Source organism: Schistocerca serialis, chromosome 3, assembly GCF_023864345.2.
Source record: "Schistocerca serialis cubense isolate TAMUIC-IGC-003099 chromosome 3, iqSchSeri2.2, whole genome shotgun sequence".
In the NCBI taxonomy this organism is placed as follows: domain Eukaryota; kingdom Metazoa; phylum Arthropoda; class Insecta; order Orthoptera; family Acrididae; genus Schistocerca; species Schistocerca serialis.
Window position 1 is genome coordinate 663,595,279 of NC_064640.1, and position 26,354 is coordinate 663,621,632.

Sequence of the window (26,354 nt, forward strand, 5' to 3'; positions counted from 1 at the left end):
ATATGTGTAGTTCTGTGATGAGAAATAAACTTTTTGTGGATCTATTGTACAATGTTATTACTATATTTTCAAAATGGAACATTTTTTGGTGCTGAAATCTGGGAGGGGCAAGCCAAGAAGAAAATAACAAAACTACAAAGATGAGCTGGATGGCAACAAAAGGCATGTATTTCTCCTACAATGCATGTAAGTAAAACTACAAAACGTAGTACTTTTGGAGTACTATGCAGGATCTATGGGAGTAATAGCGTAGTTTGTTGATCAGTATATAAATGAGATGCTGTATATCATTTGTGTGCCTCCATTGCTGTTTAAAACAAACTGTTGTCTCATTCATAATGATAATATCCACTATTCAGATGTGCTACAGTGAATGCACAATTGAATAATGCTGCCACCTGATGGCCACTTAATACACTAACTAGTGCTACCATTGGATTGTTCATCTTTGTACTACTCAGAAGAGCAATCCTCAGATATCCCGATTTGGGAACAGCTGATTATGAGATGACACTGTGATCCACTTTCAAATACCATGACAGACTGAACATGGTGAACAACAGTTTGGAAGCACAATTACTGGACTAAAGAGGAGATGCATGAGAGAAAGAGTGAACATCACCCACTTCATCACACAAGTTCAAAGACTGTCAGACACTGTGCAACTCACAGATAATAAATACTATAAAGAGGGTCTACAAGGAATTTTGAATTGGCTCATCAAACTAGATGATGGGATCAATGACTTGTTTGGCAATAACAAATATGACCCAGATGTTCAGAAATACAAAGATTACATAGACACCACAAAACAGATTGTTTCTTGATGTCACATAAAACAGAGAAACAGCTCACAAAATCTGCAGCAAACTTAAACATTTCTGATGCCCCTATGGTACACTCTGTAAAAATGAGTGTTCCTTCAACATCAATAAGACTTCCACTGTTCAAGTTGGATCCTTTTCAGGTGATCTGCAGACATGGGCAGCAGTTTGATCAGTTGGTCAACAAGGACCCATTGGTGATTACTATCAATACACACATACTCACATATCTCCTCACAGCTATCTGGAAGCAGAGCCAAGGCATTTAGCAGTAATGGTTGAGATGTATACAGAAACAAAGAGGATCCTCCAGTCTCATTATGACAACAATGATTGGATAATTCAGGCCCACCTAGATTACACAGAAGCCACAAAAACCCATTCAGTTGGCAACACTCAAAAGCTCATCAGCTACAAAATATCACCCTTGGGTAGTTCTGTAAGCTTGGTGTGAATTATCCAGTAGCAGCATATGTTGCCTGGAAATGTGCCATGTCCATTCATGTCTTCCCCAAGAGCTCAAGAAGCTGAAATACATTGTTGGAATTCAATGAATTTTGAATTGAGTTCTTCCTGGAGTTGCCAACTGAATGGGTTTTTGTGGCTTCTGTGTAATCTAGGTGGGCCTGAATTATCCAATCATTGTTGTCATAATGAGACTGGAGGATCCTCTTTGTTTCTGTATACATCTCAACCATTACTGCTAAATGCCTTGGCTCTGCTTCCAGATAGCTGTGAGGAGATATGTGAGTATGTGTGTATTGATAGTAATCACCAATGGGTCCTTGTTGACCAACTGATCAAACTGCTGCCCATGTCTGCAGATCACCTGAAAAGGATCCAACTTGAACAGTGGAAGTCTTATTGATGTTGAAGGAACACTCATTTTTACAGAGTGTACCATGGGGGCATCAGAAATGTTTAAGTTTGCTGCAGATTTTGTGAGCTGTTTCTCTGTTTTATGTGACATCAAGAAACAATCTGTTTTGAGGTGTCTACGTAATCTTTGTATTTCTGAACATCTGGGTCATATTTGTTATTGTCAAACAAGTCATTGATCCCATCATCTAGTTTGATGAGCCAATTCAAAATTCCTTGTAGACCCTCTTTATAGTATTTATTATCTGTGAGTTGCACAGTGTCTGACAGTCTTTGAACTTGTGTGATGAAGTGGGTGATGTTCACTCTTTCTCTCATGCATCTCCTCTTTAGTCCAGTAATTGTGCTTCCAAACTGTTGTTCACCATGTTCAGTCTGTCATGGTACTTGAAAGTGGATCACAGTGTCATCTCATAATCAGCTGTTCCCAAATCGAGATATCTGAGGATTGCTCTTCTGAGTAGTACAATGAAGAACGATCCAATGGTAGCACTAGTTAGTGTATTAAGTGGCCATCAGGTGGCAGCATTATTCAATTGTACATTCACTGTAGCACATCTGAATAGTGGACATTATCATTATGAATGAGACAACAGTTTGTTTTAAACAGCAATGGAGGCACACAAATGATATACAGCATCTCATTTATATACTAATCAACAAACTACGCTATTACTCCCATAGATCCTGCATAGTACTCCAAAAGTACTATGTTTTGTAGTTTTACTTACATGCATTGTAGGAGAAATACATGCCTTTTGTTGCCATCCAGCTCATCTTTGTAGTTTTGTTATTTTCTTCTTGGCTTGCCCCTCCCAGATTTCAGCACCAAAAAATGTTCCATTTTGAAAATATAGTAATAACATTGTACAATAGATCCACAAAAAGTTTATTTCTCATCACAGAACTACACATATCAACAAGTCAGAGGTACTTCTCCAAAGAACAATCAGATAGTCTCTCACTCATAACAGACATCGAATGTGAAAATCTTCATAAACCTCACAAATTATTTAGTTTAGAGAATGAAAATTTCACTCTGCATCAGTGTGTGTGCTGATATGAAACTTCTTAACAGATTAAAACTGAGTACTTGACCAGAACTTGAACCCAGAACATCTGCCTTTTGTGGACAAGTTTACAGGGCTAACACTTCTGAAAGAAGGGATATTGTAAAGGCATGGTTTAGCCATATCCTGAGAGATGTTCCCAGAATGAATTTTTCACTCTGCTGTGGAGTGTCCACTGACATGAAACTATATGGCAGATTAATACTGCATGACAGACCAGGAAAACCTCCCCCAGCTTGTGGCCAAGACATGTCTCCACCATATGCTTTCTTCCAGGAATGCTGGTGTTGCAAGTTTTGCATGAGAACTTCTCTGAAGTTTGTAAGGTGATAAATGAGTTAATATTGGAAATAAAGTTGTGACAATGGCTCCTGAGTTGTGCTTGAGTACCTCAGTTAGAAGAGCACTTGCCTCAAAAAGGCAAAGGTTGCAGCTTTGAGTCCCAAAATGGCACACAGTTTTAATCTGCCAAGAAGATTTATAAAGTTTAGTTTCACTTCTACTAGGACTTGCATCGAAACGGATCAAGACAAAAGAATTTCTAAGAATAGACAGTGTTGTCCTTTAATTTGGCTGTTCCAATAAGGAAATAAGTAGTTGACAATATTATAATAAGTATAGACTGCTACTCACCATAAAGATGACCATTGAGCTGCCTACAGGTACAAAAAAGAGAAAGATTGTTACATACTGACAAGGGGAGGCCGCCAATTGTGAAATTCAGATTCGATTCATACTGCGCATAATAAAAGCTCATGGCCAGAGGTGTACTGTGGCAAAGCACCAAGATGCACTTCTCAGCCATTGTCGAGAAAATTGACAGTTAAAAGAAACCGTTGCGGTGAAATACTCTCTATGATGAATGGTTTTCTACAGCGTCGTGGTGCAGCGGTAAGCGCTTGGGTTCGTAATCCGATATATATATATATATATATATATATATATATATATATATATATATATATATATATATATATATATATATATATATATTCCTGGCAATCAGTTGCAACAATTATGCATATAATAAGTTGTTGAAAGTCATTTGTCGTGGAAAAACTGGCGACTTTGAACATCATTATGTTTTCCGCAAACAAAGTTGTATTTCACAAATGTTATTAATTGTCTTCATAAGGTTAACCACGTATAGTTAACGGAAGCTGTAGAAACGATATCCCGAAACAAATACGTATAGCGTAGGTCAAATTAGAATAGAGACCCCATGAACACAAACTTGCTCGGGCAGGTATGAAATATAAACTCCGTTACTCGCTCGTTACACTTGAAGGACAGATGTTGAATGGGCTGAAACGAGCCACCGCATAACAGCGTAGTTGCCTGCTAACTTTGAAAGAAGGTAGATGCGGTCCCTAGCACAACTTATAACATCGTCGAAAATGAGTGCGGACGGGAGAGCTTTGGTACACCCTGTTAAACAAACGGAAAAATGGAGGCGGTACAATTGGAGATCAATCCGCTTTCACCAACATGCATAAGCAATTCATTAATAGTTTATATATATATATATATATATATATATATATATATATATATATATATATATATATATATATATATATATATATATATATATATATATATCTCCAGCGCTTACCGCTGCGCCACGATGCTGTAGAAAACCATTCATCGTAGAGAGTATTTCACCGCAACGGTTTCTTTGAACTGTCGATTTTCTCGACAACGGCTGAGAAGTGCATCTTGGTGCTTTGCCACATTACACCTCTGGCCATGTGCTTTTATTATGCGCAGTATGAATCGAATCTGAATTTCACAATTGGCGGCCTCCCCCTGTGAGCCTTTTTCAGAAAGGAGACACACACACGTTCACACAAGCAAACACACCTCACACTAAGATGACCACTATCTCTGGCCACTCTGGCCAGATTCTGACCAGAGTTGCTAGAGATGGCAGTCACATGTGCATGAGGTATGCTTGCTTGTGTGAATATGTGTTTCATTATGAAGAATATTTTGGTGAAAAGCTCAATGTATAACAGTCTTTTTGCTGTGCCCGTCTGCAACTCAGTGTCATCTTTGCGGTGACTAGCAATCTATCCTTTTCCTGATATTGTTGATATTGCAACCTCTACTTGCCACCATTGATGAAAATAGTTGTGTATTTACCATACTATTACCAGGCATTAGCGTATTTTGAAGAAAGTTTTTTCTAACAATTTGTATTACATATCAAGCCACCTTGTTTAAACCTTACTAAGATTAGAAGATGCACATGTAGAAAAGAGTAATGTTTGTATAGGCTATAGTTTGCTTGCAGATCAGAGGTTTGAAACAGTTTCAGACAGTTCAGCATGTAACTTCTGCATGTCGTACTGTAAAGTTGAAGCTATGGAATTACGCAAAATTGCAGAGTTTACAGTTAGTTTTTAGTTCAATACAAACTAAGCAAATGCATCATCCATTTTTTTTGTTTATGTGATGTTTTGGCAGGAGTAAATATACAATCTGGAAACCTGGCAAATTCTACATTCAAATCATTTTTAGAAAAGTACACAAAACAAGATATTTTGGACCCAGTCACCTTAGGCAAAAATTACCTTCAAATATCAGATGCACAGATATGTGAAAGAATACTTATACATCGACAACTACACTTTACACACCACATTACATTGTGCAGTGGAGAGTACTTTATGTACCACTGTCACTTCCCCCTTTCCCTGTTCCAGTCACAAATGGTTCACAGAAAGAATGATTACTGGTAAGTGTCTCTGTGAGCTTGTATCTCTCTAACTTAACCCTCATGATCTTTTAATGATAGATACATGTAAGACAAAGCAATATATTGACTGACTCTTTGAGGAATATATGCTCTTAGACTTTTAAAAGTAGACCACACCATGATGCAGAATGTCTCTCTTCCATCATCTGTCACTTGAGTTGGCTGAGCATCTCTGTGATGCTATCACACTTACCAAATGAACCTGTAATGAGTATGTGTACTTCATGATTTAAAGGGGGATGACCACATAAAAGTAATCACAGGAAGGCAGATTCAAGAATAACATTCATTGGAAGAATCATCAGGAAATGTAGCCCACCCACAAAGTAGATTGCTTATGAAGTCCTTGTTTGACCACTACTTGAATATTTCTTGTCTGTTTGGCTTCTGTACTAGAGAGGATTAATAGAGAAAATAGAGAAGATCTAAAGGATTTGCTAAAATTGTATGGAAAAAATTTCAGAAAGGTACCTTTATGGGGAGGGGTGCAGATTACCCAGTCCTAATATGTGAACATCTTGGTATGAGTCTGACACCCAAATCTCCAAATGTAATACAGTCAGGTTGATACCAGATGTTGTGCATTGATAGAGTATCAACCAAAACACCAATGAAGTTTGTGCCATGTGCTGTTGCCCAGGAGAATGTACATAAACAGTAATTAATAATTGCCACATGAGCTATGGGGTACAGTAAAAGCATAACTGTGTCCATCTGTGGTGTGGAGTTCCCATGATGAAGCTGGCAGAGCATTAACTCACCGTACCAAGGCCCCAGGTTCAAGTTTTGGTCATGACAGTTTCTGTAGTGTAGTGTGTGTGAAACTATTATGTGGGATAACATGTTCCTGACATGTAAAAGGACTGCTCAGAGTTTATAGATGTATGGCTGTGCTGCCGTCTAGCATTGTAGTATTATTCTTATTCTTATTATTAATGCTTCTGCACATATGATGCAATTCTTTCTTCATTCTTGTGTACTGATAGTTTGTGTTTATTCTGAGAAGCAACAAATGTACTTGATAGGCTTGCTGCTTTCAAATAAATGAAGCAAAAGTGCACAAGCAATAGAACATTGCTGTAAACTTCGAATGGTCCTTCTACTTGTCAGGAACATGTTGTCCCACATAACAGTTTTACATGTACTACAGTACAGAAACTGGCAAGATCAGGACTCAAATGCAGGGCCCATGGTATGACAAACTAACGCTCTACCAACTTCCCCTTTGGGAGCTCTACATCAAAGATGCTCGCAGTTATGATTTTCCTGTGCCCCATTGGTCATGTGTTACTTATTACTTACCATGGGCACATGTTGTCCTGGACTATAGCACATAGCACGGACAATATTGGAGTTTTGGTTGATACTTTGTCTGGTTCTGATCTGATTGTCTGACAGGCTTGTGTGTGAGCCCATATGCTGCATCGTGTGACTGAAACTGTACATCTAAAATATGACATTGAGAATATACTTATATCCTCCACAAAGAAGATACATAGACACATAAAATACAAATGCTTGATCATTCTGAGAGTCCTAATTATATCATACTAAGTACACAGCATTGCCCGAGAATGTATTTATCCAAATCTTCTATTAGTTCATCTCCTCCTCCTTCCCCTCTCTATCCATCTTCTTGTGCCCCCTCTCTCTGCCCACCTGCTCTTTCCCCCCGTGTCAATCTGATCCTTACTGCTTTATGCATCTCATCCTTCCTCTAAGTCAATCTCTTCCTTCCCCTCTATCTCCTCCTCATCCCCTCTAAGTCCAACTCGTCCTCCCCCAATCTCTGTCAATCTCCTCCTCTACCCTTATTTTCTCCATCTCCTCCTCTCCCTTATCTCTGCCCATCTCCTCCTCTCCATTTCACTATCCATTTCCTCCTCTCCTTCTCTCTGTCTTTCTCCTCCTCCCTCATTTCTCAGTCTGTCGTTTCCTTCTCCCTCTCTCTCCCCACATCCTTCTTTTTTCTTTTGCTGTCCATCTCCTCCACATGCCTCTCTCTGTCCATCTCCTCCTCTATGCTTCCTGTCCATTTCTCTCTCCTCTTCTCTCTGTCCATATCCTCCTCCCCCATGTCTGGGTCTGCCTCCTCCTACCCTCTTGTCTCCCCACATTATCATCCCTATCCCTATAGTACGTTGCTGGTTCTTGCCTCCCACAGTAATTCTTTCCAGATAGTTAAGTACTGGTAAGGTAGTATGTGTACCCAGAGTGGTTGAAATGTGTCCAGCAGTTTAGATGGAGCTTTTTATCCATGGCTTTGCATGCGTGTGTACATATCACATTTATGAAACATATTTCACATGTATTTGTACACATAATTCACCTGTAACTCTAGTGAATTTCACCTTGCATTTTCTTTTTCTAGCATCTCAATGTTAATAAAGTCATATCTTCTGAACAGTTAGTTATAAAATGAGGTAATTTTCTATGTTCACATCAAAACATCATGCCTGATATGGCACTTCTACTGTATGAACAGTGAATATGTTGTAAATGATAAACTGTTTTTCCCTTTCATTATATTGTGAAGGTTGTCAGAAAGCAAAAATTATGTAGAGATTTGAAACTGTGTGCAAAATTCATTGCAAGTCACTATGTGCTCTTATTCTCAAATACTGGAGAATAAAATTTGGATATTTTCACATTGTTGCTACATTTCTTTTTCACTCCTACCCCCTTGACATGCGGTTCTTACACCCACAGTGATTCTTTTCAGACAATACTTGATATGTATGTTTAGAAGGAGATGTGGAACATTCATGCATACACACATTTTTTTAAATATGTATGGATGATGGATTTTTTTTCCTATTCAATTTTCTTTGAAAGCCCCAGCCTATGTTACTGCATTTAGAGATATATTGCCAGATTTATCTCTGCCACCACAATCTATTTTAACCAGATGAGGTATGTGGAAAAATGCTGTCATCTTTTAATGTGACAATGTTGATGGAGTTAAGTTACTAAAGAGACTGTAAATTCCAGCAAGTTTATTGGATTTAACATCTGTTTGCTTCATTCTATTGGAAAGCTTTAAGTTGCTGCCCCCTAACTGATTTTTTTAGAGTTATAGACACTTTTGAAGGTACTGAGGTGTAGTGTGTATCAAGAATGCAGGGAACATTTGTCAGAAGGATAGATTAAACCAACTCACGTGCAAAGGAAATATTTTAGAACTGGTAGCTACAAACGGGTCTGACCTTATTAACAGAGTCAGTATAGAGACAGGAATTAATTATCATTATGCCATCATAGCAATGATGGTTAGTTAATGAATCAATCAAGAAGGCCAGGAGAGTACTATGCTAGAAAGAGCAGATCAGCAGTTGTTAATACCCCACTTAGACAAAGAATGGACTTCATTTAGTTCCACTATGATGGACATAGAGGAATTATGGACAAAGTTTAAATTGATTGTAAATTGTGTCACAGAAAAATATGTGCCAAGTGAATGAAATAAAAACAGAAAAGAGCCACTATGGTTTAATAACAACAATTCAGAAATGTCGAGGCAGCAGAACATGCAAATCTTGACAGTTGAAAGGTAATAGAAACTTGTGCATGTGTAAGAGGATTGATGAGCAAAACATACAACTTACACCTTCATGCCTTAGTGGAAGATCCTACTGAGAATCCAAGAAAATTCTGGTCATAAGTAAATTCACTAAATAGGTCAAAGGCTTCTATTAATTCACTCTTCAACAAGTCTGGTGTAACAATTGAATGGCTTTAACATCAGTTTGCTGCAGAGTTCTTGAACATATACTGAGTTCAAATATAACAGCTCTTCTTGAGACAGAAAAGCTTCTACCCACAAATCAGCATGGATTTAGAAAGCATCACTCATGGAGAAATCAGCTTTCCCTTTTCTTGCATGACATCCTGTGAACCACGGATGAAGGGCAACAGGCAGATTCCATATTCCTATATTGACAGAAAGTGTTTGAATCAGTGCCTCACTACAGTCTGTTAATGAAGGTATGAGCATACAGAATAGCCAATGGCCTCACCACAGTGGTAACACTGGTTCCTGTCAGATCACTAAAGTTAAGCACTGTCGATGGATGACTAAGCAGTCTGCTGACCGCTGTTGGCAAGTGGGGTGCACCCAGCCCCTGTGAGGCAAACTGAGGAGCTACTTTATTGAGAAGTAGTGGCTCCAGTCTCGTAAACTGACAAAATAGCTGAGAGAACTGTGTGCTGACCACATGCCCATCCATATCTGCATCCAGTGCTGCCTGTGGCCTGAGGATGACATGGTGGCCAGTTGGTACCATTGGGCTTTCATGGCCTGTTCAGGCAGATTTAAGTTAATCAGCATACAGAATAGGTTCAAGATATGTTAGTGGATCTAAGACTTCTTAAGTAACAGAACCTAATATGTTGTCTGTGATGGTGAGCATTCATCAGACACAAGGATATCATCAAGAGTGCCCCATAAAAGTGCGATAGGACTGCTTTTATTCTCTCTATATATAAATGATCTGATGGACAGTGTGAGCAGCAGTCTGCAACTTTTTGCTGCTGATGTCTTGGTGTATGGGAAAGTATTATTCTTGAGTGACTGTAGTAGGATTCAAGATGACTTAGACAAAATTTCTAGTTGGTGTGATGAGTGGCAGCTTGCTCTAAATACAGAAAAATATAAATTACTGCAAATGAGTAGTAAAATCCATTCCATAATGTTTGAATACAGCATTATTAGAATGCTACTTGCTACAGTCAGGTTGATAAAATACCTAATGTTGCAGAGTGATGTGAAATGAAATGAGCAGACAAGGATGATAGTAATGAAGGGGAGTAGTTGAATTCAATTTATTTGGGAAGTGTTAGGAAAATGTATCTCATCTATAAAGGAAACAGTGTATAGAACACTAGAGTGGCCCATTCAAGAGTACTGCTTAATTTTCTGGGATCCCCACTGGGTCAGGTTAAAAGAAGACATTGGAGCAATTCAAGGGTGTGCTGCTATTTTTGTTACCAATAAGTTTGATCAACATGCAAGTATTACAGAAATGTTTTGTGAACTCAAATGGGAAGCCTTGTAGAGGAGACAATCTTATAGGATCATTTAGTTGGTGCAAGAGCATTACCAAGATGCTCAACAAACTCCATTGGCAGACATTACAAGATAAGTGGTGTGCATCATGGAAAGGTTTACTGTCAAAATTTCAAGAGAGCAGTTGCTGCGAAGAGTCAAACAACATATTACTTCCTCGCACATATATCTTGTGTAATGGCCAAGATGAGAACATTTGAGAAATTAGAGCCAACACAGAGGCTTACTGACGATCATTCTTTCTGCACACCATTTGTAAGTGGAACAGGTTAGAGAGGATCAGTTAGTGGAACCAGAAATACACACTGCCACAAACCATGTGGTAGCTTGCAGAGTATGATGTAGGTGTAGGTGAAGATGTTTTTTTATGAGGCACGATAAAAAAATTTAGAGAAATGCCATTTGTGTCTGACTGCAGTATGTTTCTACAGGTACCAATGTACATTTTGTGTAAGTACCACAAAGATAATATAAATTAGATCTAGTATGGAGACATATGTATGGTTGTATTTTCCTCACTACATTTGCAAGCAGAACAGAAAAGGAAGTGGCTGGTAGTGGTACAGGGTACCCTCCACCATGTACCACATGGTGAATTGCAAAGAATGTGAGTAGATGTAGATAAATACAGATTTGAAGCAAGAAGCAAAATGAAATTCTGAACATTTGCCTGTAGCAGAAATGAAAGTTGGAAGCCACAGATCTACAACTGGTGGAATCTTTCATGGCTGAAAAATCTTTGCATTAAAACTATGGAGAATGGGGTGTTACACCTAAAGATAAGCTAAACAAAGCTATCAGGTCAAATCCTGATTCTGAGTTTACCAAGTTGACAAAAACAATATTTAGTGGGGAAAATGAAAAAGATTTTCAATTTGTTCTGACTTTGTCTGGAGTTTCTTCACTTAAATATGCAACTGTCACTTCTTATGAAGTAGAAAGGTCATTTTCTATGCACAAAGATGGTCTACCAACACATGATCCTAAGTGAAGAAAATGTTAAAAAATGGGTGGTTGTGTACTGTTTGAGAAGAAATTAGATATAAATACAGAAACAAATTTTTATACCACATATGTTTATTGTTTTGCTGCCTCATTGTGCATATTTGGTGATATGATACTACATGACTGCATTCATGTTTTATGATTTGATAGTGCATGAAAATCCAAGCTCATCAGATTACATCACATTATCATTTACAGCTTATGGCATGCAGTATACATATATGGAACTGTAATGTACTCCATATTGCACCTCTTTGATGGTTGAATGCACATTTTTCTATTTTCTGCCAAATTTGTACTTGACCTTTACATTTTTCTGTCTATTGTCAACAAATCATTTTATAATTTTTACTGCATTACCTAACTGAAATCTGTGATATATACAATCAAAAGCCATTGATAGATGAAGAGATAAACTACATACTTGTTCCTATTCATTTTTTACTTTAATTAAATAGTTTGGAGTAAAGGAGATGACTCACTGAAAAGTGCTGAGTCATCAACAGGCACACCCGAAATAGAAAGGAAACTTAACAATTTTTGGAGTAATCCTTTTTCAACTTCACACACACACATACACACACACACACACACACACACACACAGGCTGGACACACAATGCCTGTGCTGCATTTTGGCAGGTGGACTATGCTGTGGTGGGGATTTTGTTGTGTGGGGTGTGTAGAGACAGAGAGAGGCAGGGAGAGGTGTTGGGGTAGGTTGCTAGCAGCTTGGAGTAAGATAGTCAGTTTGCCAGCTGGGAATGTGGCAGGAAGTGTTGGCAGGTGTATGGGCTAGGTGGATGATACATGGTTGTCAGAGGCAGCAAGGAGTGGCTCACGTTGAAAGTGAGGTTCGGACATGAATTGGGAGAGGTTGACAGGATTGAGGACGGGGAAACTGTGTGAACAGCTGGTTACTGGAGATTCAGGGCAGGGCAATTATGGGATTGAAGGATTTGTTGCAAAGATAACTCCCAGTTAGTTCAGAGAAGCTGGTGGATAAGGGAGTATCCAGATGGCCTAGGTTGTGAAGCAGCCATTGGAATTGAGCATGGTATGCTCAGCTGCTAGCTTGGCCATTAGGAGGTAAATTTTGTTCTTGGAAACACTTTGGTGGTGGCCATTCATCCTGGTGGGCAGCTGGTTGGTAGTCATATTGACATACAAGGCTTTACAGCATTTGCAGCAGAGTTAGTATATTATATGACTTCTTTCACAGATGACTCAGCTTCAGATGGGTAAGATAAGCCTATGATAGGATGAGTAGGAAGTGCTGGGAAGATGAATTGGGCAACTCTTGCACTTTGGTCTTCCACAGGGATATGTTCTCTGTGGCAAGGGGTTCAGAGTGGGAGTGACATAGGGATGATGATATGTAAGTTGGGTGAGCAGCAGAACATCACTTTAGGAAGGCTGGGAAGGAACGTGGGTAGGATGTCCCTCATTTTAGGGCAGGATGTGAGATAATCAAAGCACTGGCAAAGAATATGGCTCATCTGTTCCAACCTAGGGTGATACTGGGTAATGCCTTTGTATCTGATTCTTTGGGGTGTTGGGAGGATGGGCAGTGTGGGAGGATATGGCATGGGAAATCAGTTTTGGACTATGTTTGGAGGAGGAGGGGGTATTTCCTGTCTGTGAGGCCTTTGTGAGGTCTTCAGTATCCTGTGTAAGGGAGTTCTCATCACTGCAGATACTTTGTCCACATGGATGGCCAGGCTGTATGGGAGGGATTTTTTGGCACGTAAGGGATGGCAGCTGTTGAAATGCAAGCACTGTTGGTGATTAGTGACATTAATGTGGACATAAGTGTGGATGGAGACATTAGAGAGGTGGATGTCAACATCCAGGAAGATGGCATGATGGACTGAGGAGAAACAGGTGAAGCAGATGGGAGGATAGATGTTGAAATTGTGAAGGAATGAGAACAAATGTGTCTTGGTTTCATAAACTCTGAAGTCTGCAATAGCTGTCTCTGTGGATTGGCCCTTTTTGAAACCATGTTTCGAATCATTTATGATATTCTGTCTCTCTGTCAAATTTACTAATAAGTCTTATATTTTAGGTAGAACAAATGTGACAGTAGTAGGTAGGTCTGAGAACCACAAGACTCACTTTGTCTTCACTCTTGCATATAAGAATTATTTTGCTCTTTTCTTAGCAATTTGGTAATCCCCCTACCTCCTGCATCATATTTATCAGACGAATGAGGGCTTCTGTTAGGTATTTACAATAACTCTTATAATTTTAGGAAATGTAACATCCAATCCTTCAATTTTTTATATATATATATATTTGTTTATACGCTATAGGAAATCACATACTTCTTGTGGACCATTCAATTCTGTTCCCTCTTTTGTGAGTACTATGTTACAAATTAATGATACCCTTGACTTTTTCCTGCTTCTATTTGTGTGTATTGTCAGTTTGTTAGAGACATCTAAAGTAGTTACAATTTGATGTTTGTAATACCAGGCTTTTTCTTTCCTTATCTGCCTGCTATAAGTTTTCTTCATTTTACTATAGACCTCACCTTTTGTTTGACATGTATTCACCTGATAATCTTTTATAATCGTTTCTGTTCCTTTACAGTATGAATAATTTGTACACTTATCTAGTCTTTACTGATATTCTGCACATATTCTTACCTTCTTCTAGACAACTTAAATTTATACTGGATGATTCAGCATTCCTATTACAGGCTTCTAGGGTTTGTAGAGGGGATATAGTAGATGAAGTTTTGATGATGGACCAATTTCTGGAAACTTTTAAATCTCCCACTTGATGGTGCACACACAAGCTGAGAACAGGGTGCCATCCTCAGTCCATATGACATCACATAATACTTTTCTCTAACTACACCAATGGCTGTGAGAAATTGGTAAGTTCAAAAGTAGGAGGGTTGTTTGTGGTGCTCCATGGACATGCTGCACTCTCAACTTTGAAGAGGGTGTTTTTTGTCATGTAGAAGAGAGCTTGAGGAGAAGTATTAAAAACATGGAGATGCTGTGTGCTCCTATAGCACACAAGTCAGAACTCATTGTCTCTACTGTGTGTGTGCTGTGAAGTGGGAGATTTGAAAGTGATCTGATCTTCAAATTCATTTTACATCGAAACAGTACATTCTCAAACATGGGTTCCCTATTAAAACTCCATCTGACAAGTCCCCTCTATAACCAATAGATAATTAAAATAGTAATTTTGAATCATCCTATACCATATTTAAAAGTTTCACAGGCAGTTTTGCAGCTCTTTTGTAAATTTTTATGCCTCAATGTCTTTTTAGTTTCCTCTTTTCAATAATATTTTCAAGATGTTAAGGTTTCCTGTTTTGGTCTGTCTTAGTATTATCACTGTATCTCCATTATAAGTGATGTTATATAAATTAATTGTTTGGCTATAGTGATAAAAAATTACCTTATTTATAACTTTCACACTCTCTGTTCTTGGATATGTCAGTAATTATGAATTTATAGATATAGTTTTCTCTCATTGTATTTATATTATGGTTAGAATAGATAACACAACCTAGTAATACTTCAAATTCTAAAAGAAAGCTAATGACCCTTGTGTACTGGGAGCAGTATATGCCCAGCACAATAAATTTTATTTGGCTGAGCTGTATTTGTATTGCTGTTGCCTTAAAAACCATCTCTGAACAGTTTGGTATGTGATATGCAGTACAGACCCTTACTTTGCAATCCACATACACTGCTGACAAATAAAACTACATCACTGAGAAATATAGAAAATAACAAAACTTTACTTATTGGGCATATGCAGTATACTAGGAAGAATACATATTTAAATTTGGGTGTATATTAAATGGGAAATTTGGTACACAGAACAGTCACATCTGGCAACAACAATGGCTCTAACCCTGTGGCAACTGAGTTGAACTGAGCTTGGATGACATATATGGTTACACCATTCATCTGAATTACATGACTACTCTCCAATTCACATTCAAGTGCTTGGCAGAGGGTTTATCAAGCAACTTTCAGACTATTTCTCCAGTGTTTCAATCTTAACTAGCACACAGGAAATGTGTACATTTCAATATTTCCATACAAGCTCAAGTTTTTCTTATTTTATTATACTAAGCATTTTTCCCTATCTAGGTGGGAGTAAACAAAATATTTTGTCATATGGAGGAAAAAAATGGTGACACACCTTTGTTTTAATGACTGCCACCACAACTTGCATATTATGTGTATAACATGTTCTCCCCTTTTTTGTGATAATACAAAATAGCCTGCTCTTGTTTGAAATTTTTCAACATCCTCCATCAATTCTATCAGGTAAGAATTTCATACCATGCAGCAATTTTCCAGAAGAGGACAGACTCTTTAGCAGATTAGCTGCATTTTTTAAGTGTTCTGCCAATAAAACACAGTCTGTTATGCCTTCACCACAATATTTTCTTTGTAGTGGTTCCCGTATATGTTGTTCATAATTGTAATCTCTCAGTATTTAGTTGAATTGACTGTCTTTAAATTTGTGTGATTTGTTGTGTAATTGAAATTTAACAGATTCCTTTTAGTACTGGTACTCACGTGGATGACCTCACACTCTTTATTGTTTAGAGTCAGTTGCCACTTTTTGCACCATACAAAGATATTGTGTAAACCATTTTTCAACTGGTTTTGATTTTTTTGGTGACTTTGCTGGATGGGAAACAACAGCAACATCTACATAAAATCTAAGAAGGCTGCTCATATTGTCTCCTAAATCATGCATATAAATTAGGAACTGCAGAGGGCTTATAACGCTTACCTGGGGAACACCAGATATTACTTCTATTTTACTCAATGACTTCCCATCATTTTATATGCTTGCAATTTGATAGGAAATAATTTGTATGGCATGATGTCAAAAGCCTTCTGGAAATCAAAAAATGTGGGATCAACAAGAGATTACCAGTTGATTGCATTCACTCCTTTACCAAGTCAATAGATCATTTTCATCTATGTAATTCATAATGTTCAAACACAGTATATATACCAAAGTGCTACTGCAAATCAGAGTTAGTGATATTGGTCCTTGATTCAGGGGATTACTTCTATTTCCTTTCTTGTTTATTGGTGTTACCTGTGCAATGTTCCAGTCTTTAGGTACTTGTATGGATCTCCTGTTGAGTGAGCCATTATATATGGTTGCTAATCACAGAGCTATTACATTAGAATACTCTGAAAGGAACCTAATTGGTATACAGTATGGACCAGAAGACTTGCCTTTATTAAGTGATTTAAGCTGCTTTGCTACAGCTAGGGCATCTGGCTAAAACCCAGCCCCACATCCTGTTCCTTAACTGCTGTCTAAACCATGGAATCCCTCCCCCCTTCCCCCTCCCCCCCTCCCCAATGGCCTAACCATAAAAATCTCCTTCACTGGATTCCACCCTTCCTTTCACAGTGACCCTCACCTTTTCAGATTCCATCAGTCCCTATCCTTCATGAATCTTGCACTGCAAAAACACCCTTCCTTGGCACAGAAATCCCAGAACCACCTTCATTCACTGTGCAAGGTACTGTTACTATGCAGTCCTCACTACACACAATCTCCAGAATAGAAACCCTTTCACTCCAACACCTGGAGAAGCATTCCAGACACCACCTGCATAAACTATCCAACCTGTTGATATCCTACTCGCACCTTGGGGCATCACTGTCCATCAACATACATCCTTTTTACAGTGAAACCCCTTATCAACCCCTCATAGCACCCATACCCTGCCTAGCTGACCTCTTCAGTTTACCACATCCTCCAAAACTCCTTCCCAACACCCAACAAAACCCAGATCCCAAGCAGATCCAAAACGCTGTTGTTAACCTCCATACCAAAAACCTCAGTTGCTCAGAAGTTTCAGTTCTATCCAAAGACATAACTTCAGCCCTGTCACCAAATTTAACCATGTTAGACTTGTCAAAGATGTACTCTCCTTCTCCTCCATAATGAGACTCAAAGTTTCTTTGAATCTTCCAGCATCTCAATCATCTGAGTCATGGAGGATTGGTAAATGGAGCCAATTATAAATTTATTCCAGTTGTCTAGTATAATCTCTACCCATACTCAGGTTATGGGTGTGTATAAAAAATGATGAGTGCAGTCTGGTAATTAAATGAAACTATGTGGTCCCAGAGACCTTATCAAGTCTCAAATATCTATGAAGTATACATGCAGACTGAAGTGATGAACTAAAATTTGTACCAAGACTGGGATTCAAGCAAGAAACCTAGGTTTGAATCCTGGCCTTGATACAAATTTTCATCTGTTGCTTAAGTGTGCATATATACACCTGTCTGGTAATGTCTTTTATTGTCATACTGTATGCGGAATGACTTGCCTAAAAAGACAATGTGGTGCCACTCCTGTGTTAAATGTTGGCTTTGGGCACATCACTGTGGGTCACCTCTCTCTCTCTCTCTCTCTCTCTCTCTCTCTCTCTCTCTCTTTCTCTCTGTAGCCATGCCTATGTAAGCTGCAACAAAGTTTGCTGTGCTGACAGTCTTCAGTGGTCCAGTGTCATTACACAGCCCTTTGTTTTGATTGTCAGTGCCTGTTCCTGTTCCACTACCATATGGAGCACAGAAAGAATGATTCCTTAAGTAGATCTGTATGCGCTGTAATTAGTCTAATATTGCCTTTGTGATGCCTATGGGAGTGATAAATAGCTGGTAGTAGTATATTCCTAAATTCTTCCACTCAGGCTTTTATGGTATGTTTTGTGTCTGCCTTCAAGCATGTGTCAGTCAGGTTGTTTCAGCATCCCCATCATGCCCTCCCATGGAAAATAAAGACTGTGACCACTTCTGCTGGCCTTCTTTGTATATGTTCAGTATCCAGTGTTAGTTCCATCTGGTACAAGTCACACACATGGCCAAGTTTTTAGAATGGTTCACACAAGTGTCATACCTGTGACTGAGCCAATGTGACTCTTCCATCTCACACCCCTACAAATTGTTACACACAAGGCACTGGTAATTATATGTGTTGAATGATTTTTTTTTTTTTTCATTTGCGAAGTACACAATTTCATGTTTCTAAACATTTACAGCAGAGGATACCATTTTTCCTGCAACAAGTTGATGTCCTGATTCTAGCTACATGACACACCAGGTTGATCCTTTACAGCTGAATGAATAATATGTCTGTCATCTCAGGTGCTAGTCATGAGAAGCCATTCAGATTTTGCATGACACTGGGTGTAACTTTTAGGCCTACAAAAGAAACACTGACAATTTGCTATCTGCTGCAGACATTAGTAATTAGTTTAATAAGGGAAAGTCACCTCAAAATGACTACACTGCTACTACCTGATACTGATGAGAGGACTACAAAAGAAACACTGACCAATTGCTATCTGCTGCAAACATTAGTAAATTTTGTTTGAGTTTCTGCACTAACCATTTTCTGTCAACTGCTGTTACTGGTACAGTTTTCTAAAGATGTTGATGAAACCATGATTAAAAATGTTAGCCGCTAGTAGAAATTGAATGAATTTCAGTGTACATAATAAAAAACTGTTTTATGCTGTACTGCACAAAGCAAAAGTATACAACATTGCACTATACTACTGCTATTAATTCTTCTACTACTACTACTGCTACTAATTATAATAATTATAATTATAGTAATAACAATTATAATAATAGTCTAACTTCATGGAAAATGTGAAATTCTCTAACTCACTTATCTTTCTTCCATAGTTTTAACATACTGTTTGTTCATTGTATAATCGTGTCATAAAAGCACACAAAACTATTAATTGGTGGCAAGAGATGTATAATAAAATAAAGAAAAATGACATTTTAAGATGATTGTCCTGTGTTTTAGCCTGAAATTACTTGAAACAAAATACAAGGTGAATATATAGAAGTACTCAGATACTGAGTGTTATCATCTTGATAATATACTGAACCCTATCAGTATCAGTTGAGATTATATTTCAAAATATTTTATTTACAGAAACTTTTCTAAATATATGGGTTCAACATGTTCCATACAATATTTTTCTTCTGTTCCTCCTCTCACCCCAACTCTCCCCTCTCCCCTCCCCTCCCCCCCCCCCTCTCTCTCTCTCTCTTTCTCTCTCTCTCTCTCTCTCTCTCTCTCTCTCTCTCTCTCTCTCTCTCTCTCTCTCACACACACACACACACACACACACACACACACACACACACACACACACACACATTTTATTTATTCCCTCTTGCCTCTTGAATTCATTGAAAAGGTTAAAAAAATAAAATTTTCTGTAATTTTCAGATTGGAGAGGAGTGCCTTGCATGTAGGGAAGATGTAGCTCTATTTGACATGTCATACCTGGGTAAGCTTTATCTGAGTGGTCCTGATGCCCAGCTGGCTGCTGATTGGTTATTTTCTGCTGATACCAGAAAGGAAGTAGGCCAGTCAGTGTTCACCTGTCTCCTTAATCCTCACGGTGGAGTGGAGGCTGATGTCACTGTTAGTGCCATTGAAACAGGAACTGGAGGTCAAGCAGACCCTATTTTGAAGGTGAGACCTATAGATGTAGCAGAGGGAACAAACACTCTTCATTTTCCCTTATTTTGAACTTTACCCTTACATGTTTCTTCTGTTCAGTTGTGGTAGATATTCTTTTATAATATATTCTATTATTTTAATTAAGAGGAGATGTACTGCAGATTATTTCAGTTAAGGAAAATTAATTGCACACTACATTGTCTTAATATGTTGATGTAGTAATATGACTTCTGTGTGGGACTGATCCTTAAAATCTCAATTCAAAGGAATTTAGATAGAGTTATGTAAACTGTATAAGGAATTTACTCTTAAAGGGGATGGAGCATAAACCTTCATACTTATCTCATGCAACTATGAGTGTGTGCTGAAAAGTAACGCCCTCAATTTTTTAAAGTGAAATCTCTTATTTAAAACAAAAGAAACATTATTAACATTCTACATCTTTATCCTTCATGTGTACATATTTGCAGCCCTCTGCCAGCTGGGGGGTCAGAAATGCAGCAAGCAACAAGGCATTGTGTAAAATAAGTATGTAAGTGCATGAGAAACACCATGCTGTAATTGAGTTTAAAATTAGAACATTTTATCCACATGTAGAGCACCCTCTTCTTCAGCATGACAATGCCAGGCCACACACAAGAAGTGCAACATCTATAACAATCTCCCCATCAGCAATCATCCTCTATACTGCCCTGACTTGGCCCCATCTGATTTTCATCTGTTTCCAAAGCATCTCTGAGGACTTCACTTTGATAGTGAACAAAGGCAAACATTCTAAAGTGACAGTCTCTCTCTAGCCTCTCGTTGGGAGAAATGTGTTCATCACCATGGTGGCTACAATGAGAAATAAATATGTAGACATGAATAATAAGCAGGTAGAATGTTTATAATGTTTGTTTTATTAAAAAGCTTCAAGAGTTTTCACATTAAAAATTCAGAGACATTACTTTTCAGCACACTCTCGTAACATTTGCATAAAGCTTAATCTGACTTCTTTTGTGAAGTACTGTCAGTAGCTGTGCATTTGTTTTTGAAGTGTTTGAGAAGCAGATGTTTCACACATAATGACAATGATAGTTCCTTTGCTGCTGCTTTTGAGTACTGACAAAATCTACATGTGCAATAACAATCCTGTCTATAGGAAACAAAAGTATGGAAACAAAATAAACATAAGGCATGTAAAAAGTTATCAAATATAGAATATTACATAATGAGAAGAAATATTGTACCTCACAAAAACATTGTGGTGATTCAGATAACAGTGTTATAGAAATGTTATCCTAATTTTGGGGTTGTTGGAAGGAAATGACAAACAGTATTACTATCTTATATTGATAGACAGACAGACAGTGCTTCATTTATTTATTTGGTCCATGTGATCCGACAGTAGACAGTGTGCTACAGATCTCAGACAAAATATATTAATATTTACACTGGGTAGATTATGGTTTACAATAAATAACAACAGGTTTAAATAAGATTTTCTGCCCTGAATGGTTCATGTGCTGCACTTAAACATTAACCAGTCAGTCACTGTTGTAGGAATTCATTTATAAGGGAAGATCAGAAAGTAATACACAGTAAATTTACTACCTTTCTACATAGTCACCAATGTTCTCAACACATATCTCCCATTGTGATACAAATTTCAATATGACCTGTTTGTAGTAGTCCATTTGGTTGGAGTAGAGACATCTGCAGACTGCTGATTTCATTTCTGCACCGATCACAAAGCATTGGGTGGCCAGGAATTTCTTCATGGGCCCAAACAGATGAAAGCACAATGTTGTAAAGTACAGATTGTGTGGTGCATGCTGGAGCACCTCCCACCCAAATTTCTCATGAACAGGAGCAGCAATATGGGGATAAGCATTGTCATGAAGAAGTTTGACTCTGTCAAGCATTACTATTGTGGTGTTTGTCATGAAGGGCAGGATAAAACGTAACCAGAGTTTTAATGCAGCCTGTGACATTCATAGTGGTCTTGTGTTCAGCAAAGTCTACCAGTAGCACACTGTGCATATCCCAGAACACTGTCACAAGCACTATGGTAGAAGACTGAGTCAATTTGAAGTTTTTTTGTACTAGGGAACTAGCATGTTTCCATTCCATAGAGGCCTGCTTGATTTTGAGCATGCAGTTGTATGCCCACAACTCATAACCAGTGATGATGCACTTTCAGAAAGTCATGCCCTTCTATTGTGTAACATGTTAAACGATCCAAGCTTGTCATCATTCAGTGGCTCTTGTAGTTTCTGTCAGGTTCTTAGGCTCTCAGCGAGCATAACTTTTCAGAATTTTACCATGTCATGAACAGTATCATACACCACACCATAGGAAATGTTGAACTGCTGCAATAAGGTTTGCAGTTGCACATGCTGGTCATTCAAAATTGCTGCCTCAATGGCTCTGTAATTCACTAGGTTTGCAGATGTTATCAGCCACCTGGAGCATGGCAAAGCACTAACATTCACATGGCCTTCTTAGAAGAATGCACACCATTTGGAGACATTGTTACAGTCTGTACAGTTATTCCCACACATGTCACACCTGGTGCTGTGAATTTCATTTGGTTCATGCCCTTTGGCTCACAAATATCAAACCACACTCTGCTGCTCTTCACAAGTTGGCATCAGTAACATTCATGTTTGTTTCATATGTCATGCTTCTCTTGCTAGAGCTGCACATGAAAACAAAATACCATATTTAGTGGAAACTATATAATCATGAAATTTCAATATTCTAGTTGCAGTACCAGAGGAGAAAAAAATTATTGTTCATTACTTTCTGATCCTCCCTAATATATAGAAAATATTGAGCCAGAAAGGTCATTGCCACACACTGGAGCCCATACTGTACCTCTTTTCACTGTTATTCTCCAGTCCACATGATAATTTTGTTTGAATTAATTCTGGAATAGTAAATAAGATGCAAAATATACTTCAGAAAATGTTCATGATGATGTAACATTTTTATGCTAAGTTCTACCTGCGCATTCATATCAGAACTAAACAGTTTTTAACAAACTTTCTGAAGCCACGAGAGACTTACTAACTGCAATTATTACAAGTGTTTAATATATTTTATTAACATTCTGTGTCAGCAGTACATCTGTGGTGCTTATGAGCTAATGCTTGCAGCTGACAAATCTAAGACATTTATGGTTTCATATATTGAAAGAAAAGTACTGTACAAAGCTGAGCAAAATTTTAAATTTTTCAGGGTAGAGGGTTCTACATTATTAGTGGAGGAGTCTCAGCATACCATACATGGGCTCACATGAATTCAATTATCAGCCTGAAGAATTTCAAGGTAGCTCTCACTGATCATACAGACAAAATGGGAGTACTTTCTGTACAAGGACCAAACAGGTATTGTAATAAACAACCTGATGAAAACATAACTTGCTGATTTTGAAAGCAGTAGTGATACAGATCAGCTCATACCCTTCCCTGTGCTTGTACAGATAAGCTAGTCCTCTAACTCCAATGCCAACATGACATTCAACACTAACCTTTCTTCTCTCTTTTTCCACATCTCACAAGGCTTTCACTGATCCAAAATAACAGATACATAGTTTCTGAGCTCTATCATATGTGGTTAATATCTCAGCTCCCCATTTCCATATCATGCATTTTCTGTAATGAAAATCATTTCTCCACATATGCCACTACCTTTGAGCACTATATTAATTACTAGAGACATGAAAATTTTGCATTTGTGATAAATGTGAATATAGATGCGATTGAAACCTTAAAACATGAACATGCAAAATTTCTATTTCATAACTGTTATTGGTATTGCACAACATCTGGCTGAGCCTAATTTGGAAAGAGAATGTGTATAAGAATGCATCTGCAAGATACATAGTGTGTCAATGCATGAATGCAATGACACATCAGTGTGCATGTAAGTTATGCTCTGGTGCTACATCAACCATGGATGACTGAATGGTCTCTCTCAGGTACAGGCCATGTACTGCAATGTAGGACTCAGCTGTGGGGCCTAGGATCATGGAACAAAGAAATGCATATGTTTGTCTGCTAACTAAAGTTGTTATCATGTAGACATTATAACAGGACAGGTTTAGGCCATGGTCTCTCTCAGTTACAGGCCATGTACTGCAACATAGGACTCAGCTGTGGGACCTAGGATCATAGAACAAAGGAATGCATATGTTTGTCTGCTAACTACAGTTTTGTTATCATGTGGACATTATAACATGACGGGCTTAAGCCGAGGACTGTTTTGAACTATGGTTGCATACGATACTAGAAGAGGTGGAACCTGAGCTACCTCATTTATGATAGTGCCAACATAAGCAAGTAATTGTGCAGTAACTATTGCAAAATGCTTTGTGCTCTTCTCTTTGCTTTGTATTGTAATTGCTCATTGCAGTCTTTTCTTATTTTGAAATGAGTGAAGAGATTAATCCTGATCCACACATGGTTAGAGTATGACTATCACAACACCAGAAGCAGATGCACAAATGATAGCTGTAGATTACCAGCTCTGTGAAAAGGAAGCAGGGCTTTTATCCCTGCCCTACTCCTCATATCGCGGTGTTCAAAATTCTCATACATTCAACCTTGCAGTGATCTATCACATTACAGTGTTGGCACTATACTGACTGGAAAACAAAACCAGTCAATATAGTCTGACCAAAACAAGGAGAAAGTGCTGCTGTTTCTCATTAGAAATGACCATCTGTTGAATGTTTAAACAGAACCAAAAGAAGAAAACAAGAATTTAAAAAAACTGTTGAAGTTATTGCAAAAGAAAACATCCATTCACAAAGATCCTATTGTGTAGAATAGAAATATTTCCACTCACCAATTTTTACTTCATTATTTATTTATTTCTGTATTCATTTTTTCTGATCAGTTTCAAGTTCAGGTATATTTATGCGGCACCCTTTTAAATTTATACACCTAATCATTTAAAATATATATATATATATATATATATATATATATATATATATATATATATATATATATATATATGCCAATTTCACCAGTAATAGAAGCTATTTTCGCCCAAAATAGAGTTTAGCCATTATTAAGGTTATTAGTTTCAACAAAATGACTGTTGAGGTTCTCACTACCAGTTTGAGCTAGAGAGTGAATGAAAATTTAAGTTATCAAATGTTGTGTTCATTCTGTAACAGTTTGCTTTTCAGAGCTATACTGATCATCCAGAACACTAGGACCACTGACCTGCTATCAATATAAACCCATCCAGGGATAGTAGCATCACCTGGGGAGGAATAACTGCTAGTCAGATACAAGCACAGTGCATATAGTATCAGTGAGTGTGCTGTCCATGCGTAGAATGGGGAAGATGTGCAATCTATCTGAATTAGACTGAGGGTAGATTGTGATGGCCCGGAGGCTTGGCAAGAGCATTTCAAAAACTGCATGACTTGTTGGGTGTTCAAGGAGTGCTGTGTTGAGTGTCTTCAAAATGTGGTAAAACCAAGGTGATAACATGTCCAGACATTCTGGGGTTGGGCAGCCACCCCTCATTACAGATGTCAGATGTTGTACGCTGAGCAGACTGGTGAAAACAGGACAGGCAGTGAACTGTGGCGGGACTGACATCAGACTTTAATGCTGGACACACACACTGCACTGAACACTCCTGACAATGGGCCTCCACAGCCAACAACCCATGCATGTGCCAATGTTAACGTAAAGACATTGACAACTACAAGTGAAATGGGCACATGAACATCAACCTGAATGTTGGTGCAGTGGCAGGGCATTGCATGGTTTGATGACTCATGATACCTTATTCATCATGCCGATGGGATGGCATGAATCCATTGTCTTCCAGGGAACAGCTCCTTGACATCTGTACTGCGGGATGGAGACAAGCTGGTGGTACCCCATTATGGTCTGGAAAACTTTCATTTGGGCACCCATGGGCCAGTGGAGATGGTGAAAGGCACCATGATGGCCAATGTGTATTGTACACTGGTTTCAGACCACATGCACCCCTTCATAATGACCATGTTTCCCAACAGCAGTGGCATTTTTCAACAAGATAATGCACCATTTCACAAGGCTAGGAATATGATGAAGTGGTTTGGGGAACACAGTGGTGAGTTCCAATTAATGTGGCTGCCCCCCTACCTGCCAGATGTGAATCCAACAAACAGAAGTATGATGCGATTGAATGTGGTGTCTTAGCTCATCGCTGCCCTCCTCAAAACTTATGGGTATTAGGTGATGTGAACGT

The 26,354-nt window shown here is 38.3% G+C and overlaps 1 protein-coding gene across 1 annotated transcript in view; it reads left to right on the forward strand.

Moving 5' to 3' along the window:
- LOC126470544 (sarcosine dehydrogenase, mitochondrial) overlaps window positions 1-26,354 on the forward strand; it is a 263,068-nt gene that overhangs the window by 167,839 nt on the left and 68,875 nt on the right. Inside the window, exons 12-13 of the mRNA XM_050098476.1 lie at window positions 19,875-20,123; window positions 23,334-23,482. Of these exons, the coding sequence (XP_049954433.1) occupies window positions 19,875-20,123; window positions 23,334-23,482 (398 nt within the window). The remainder of the gene's footprint in view (window positions 1-19,874; window positions 20,124-23,333; window positions 23,483-26,354) is intronic.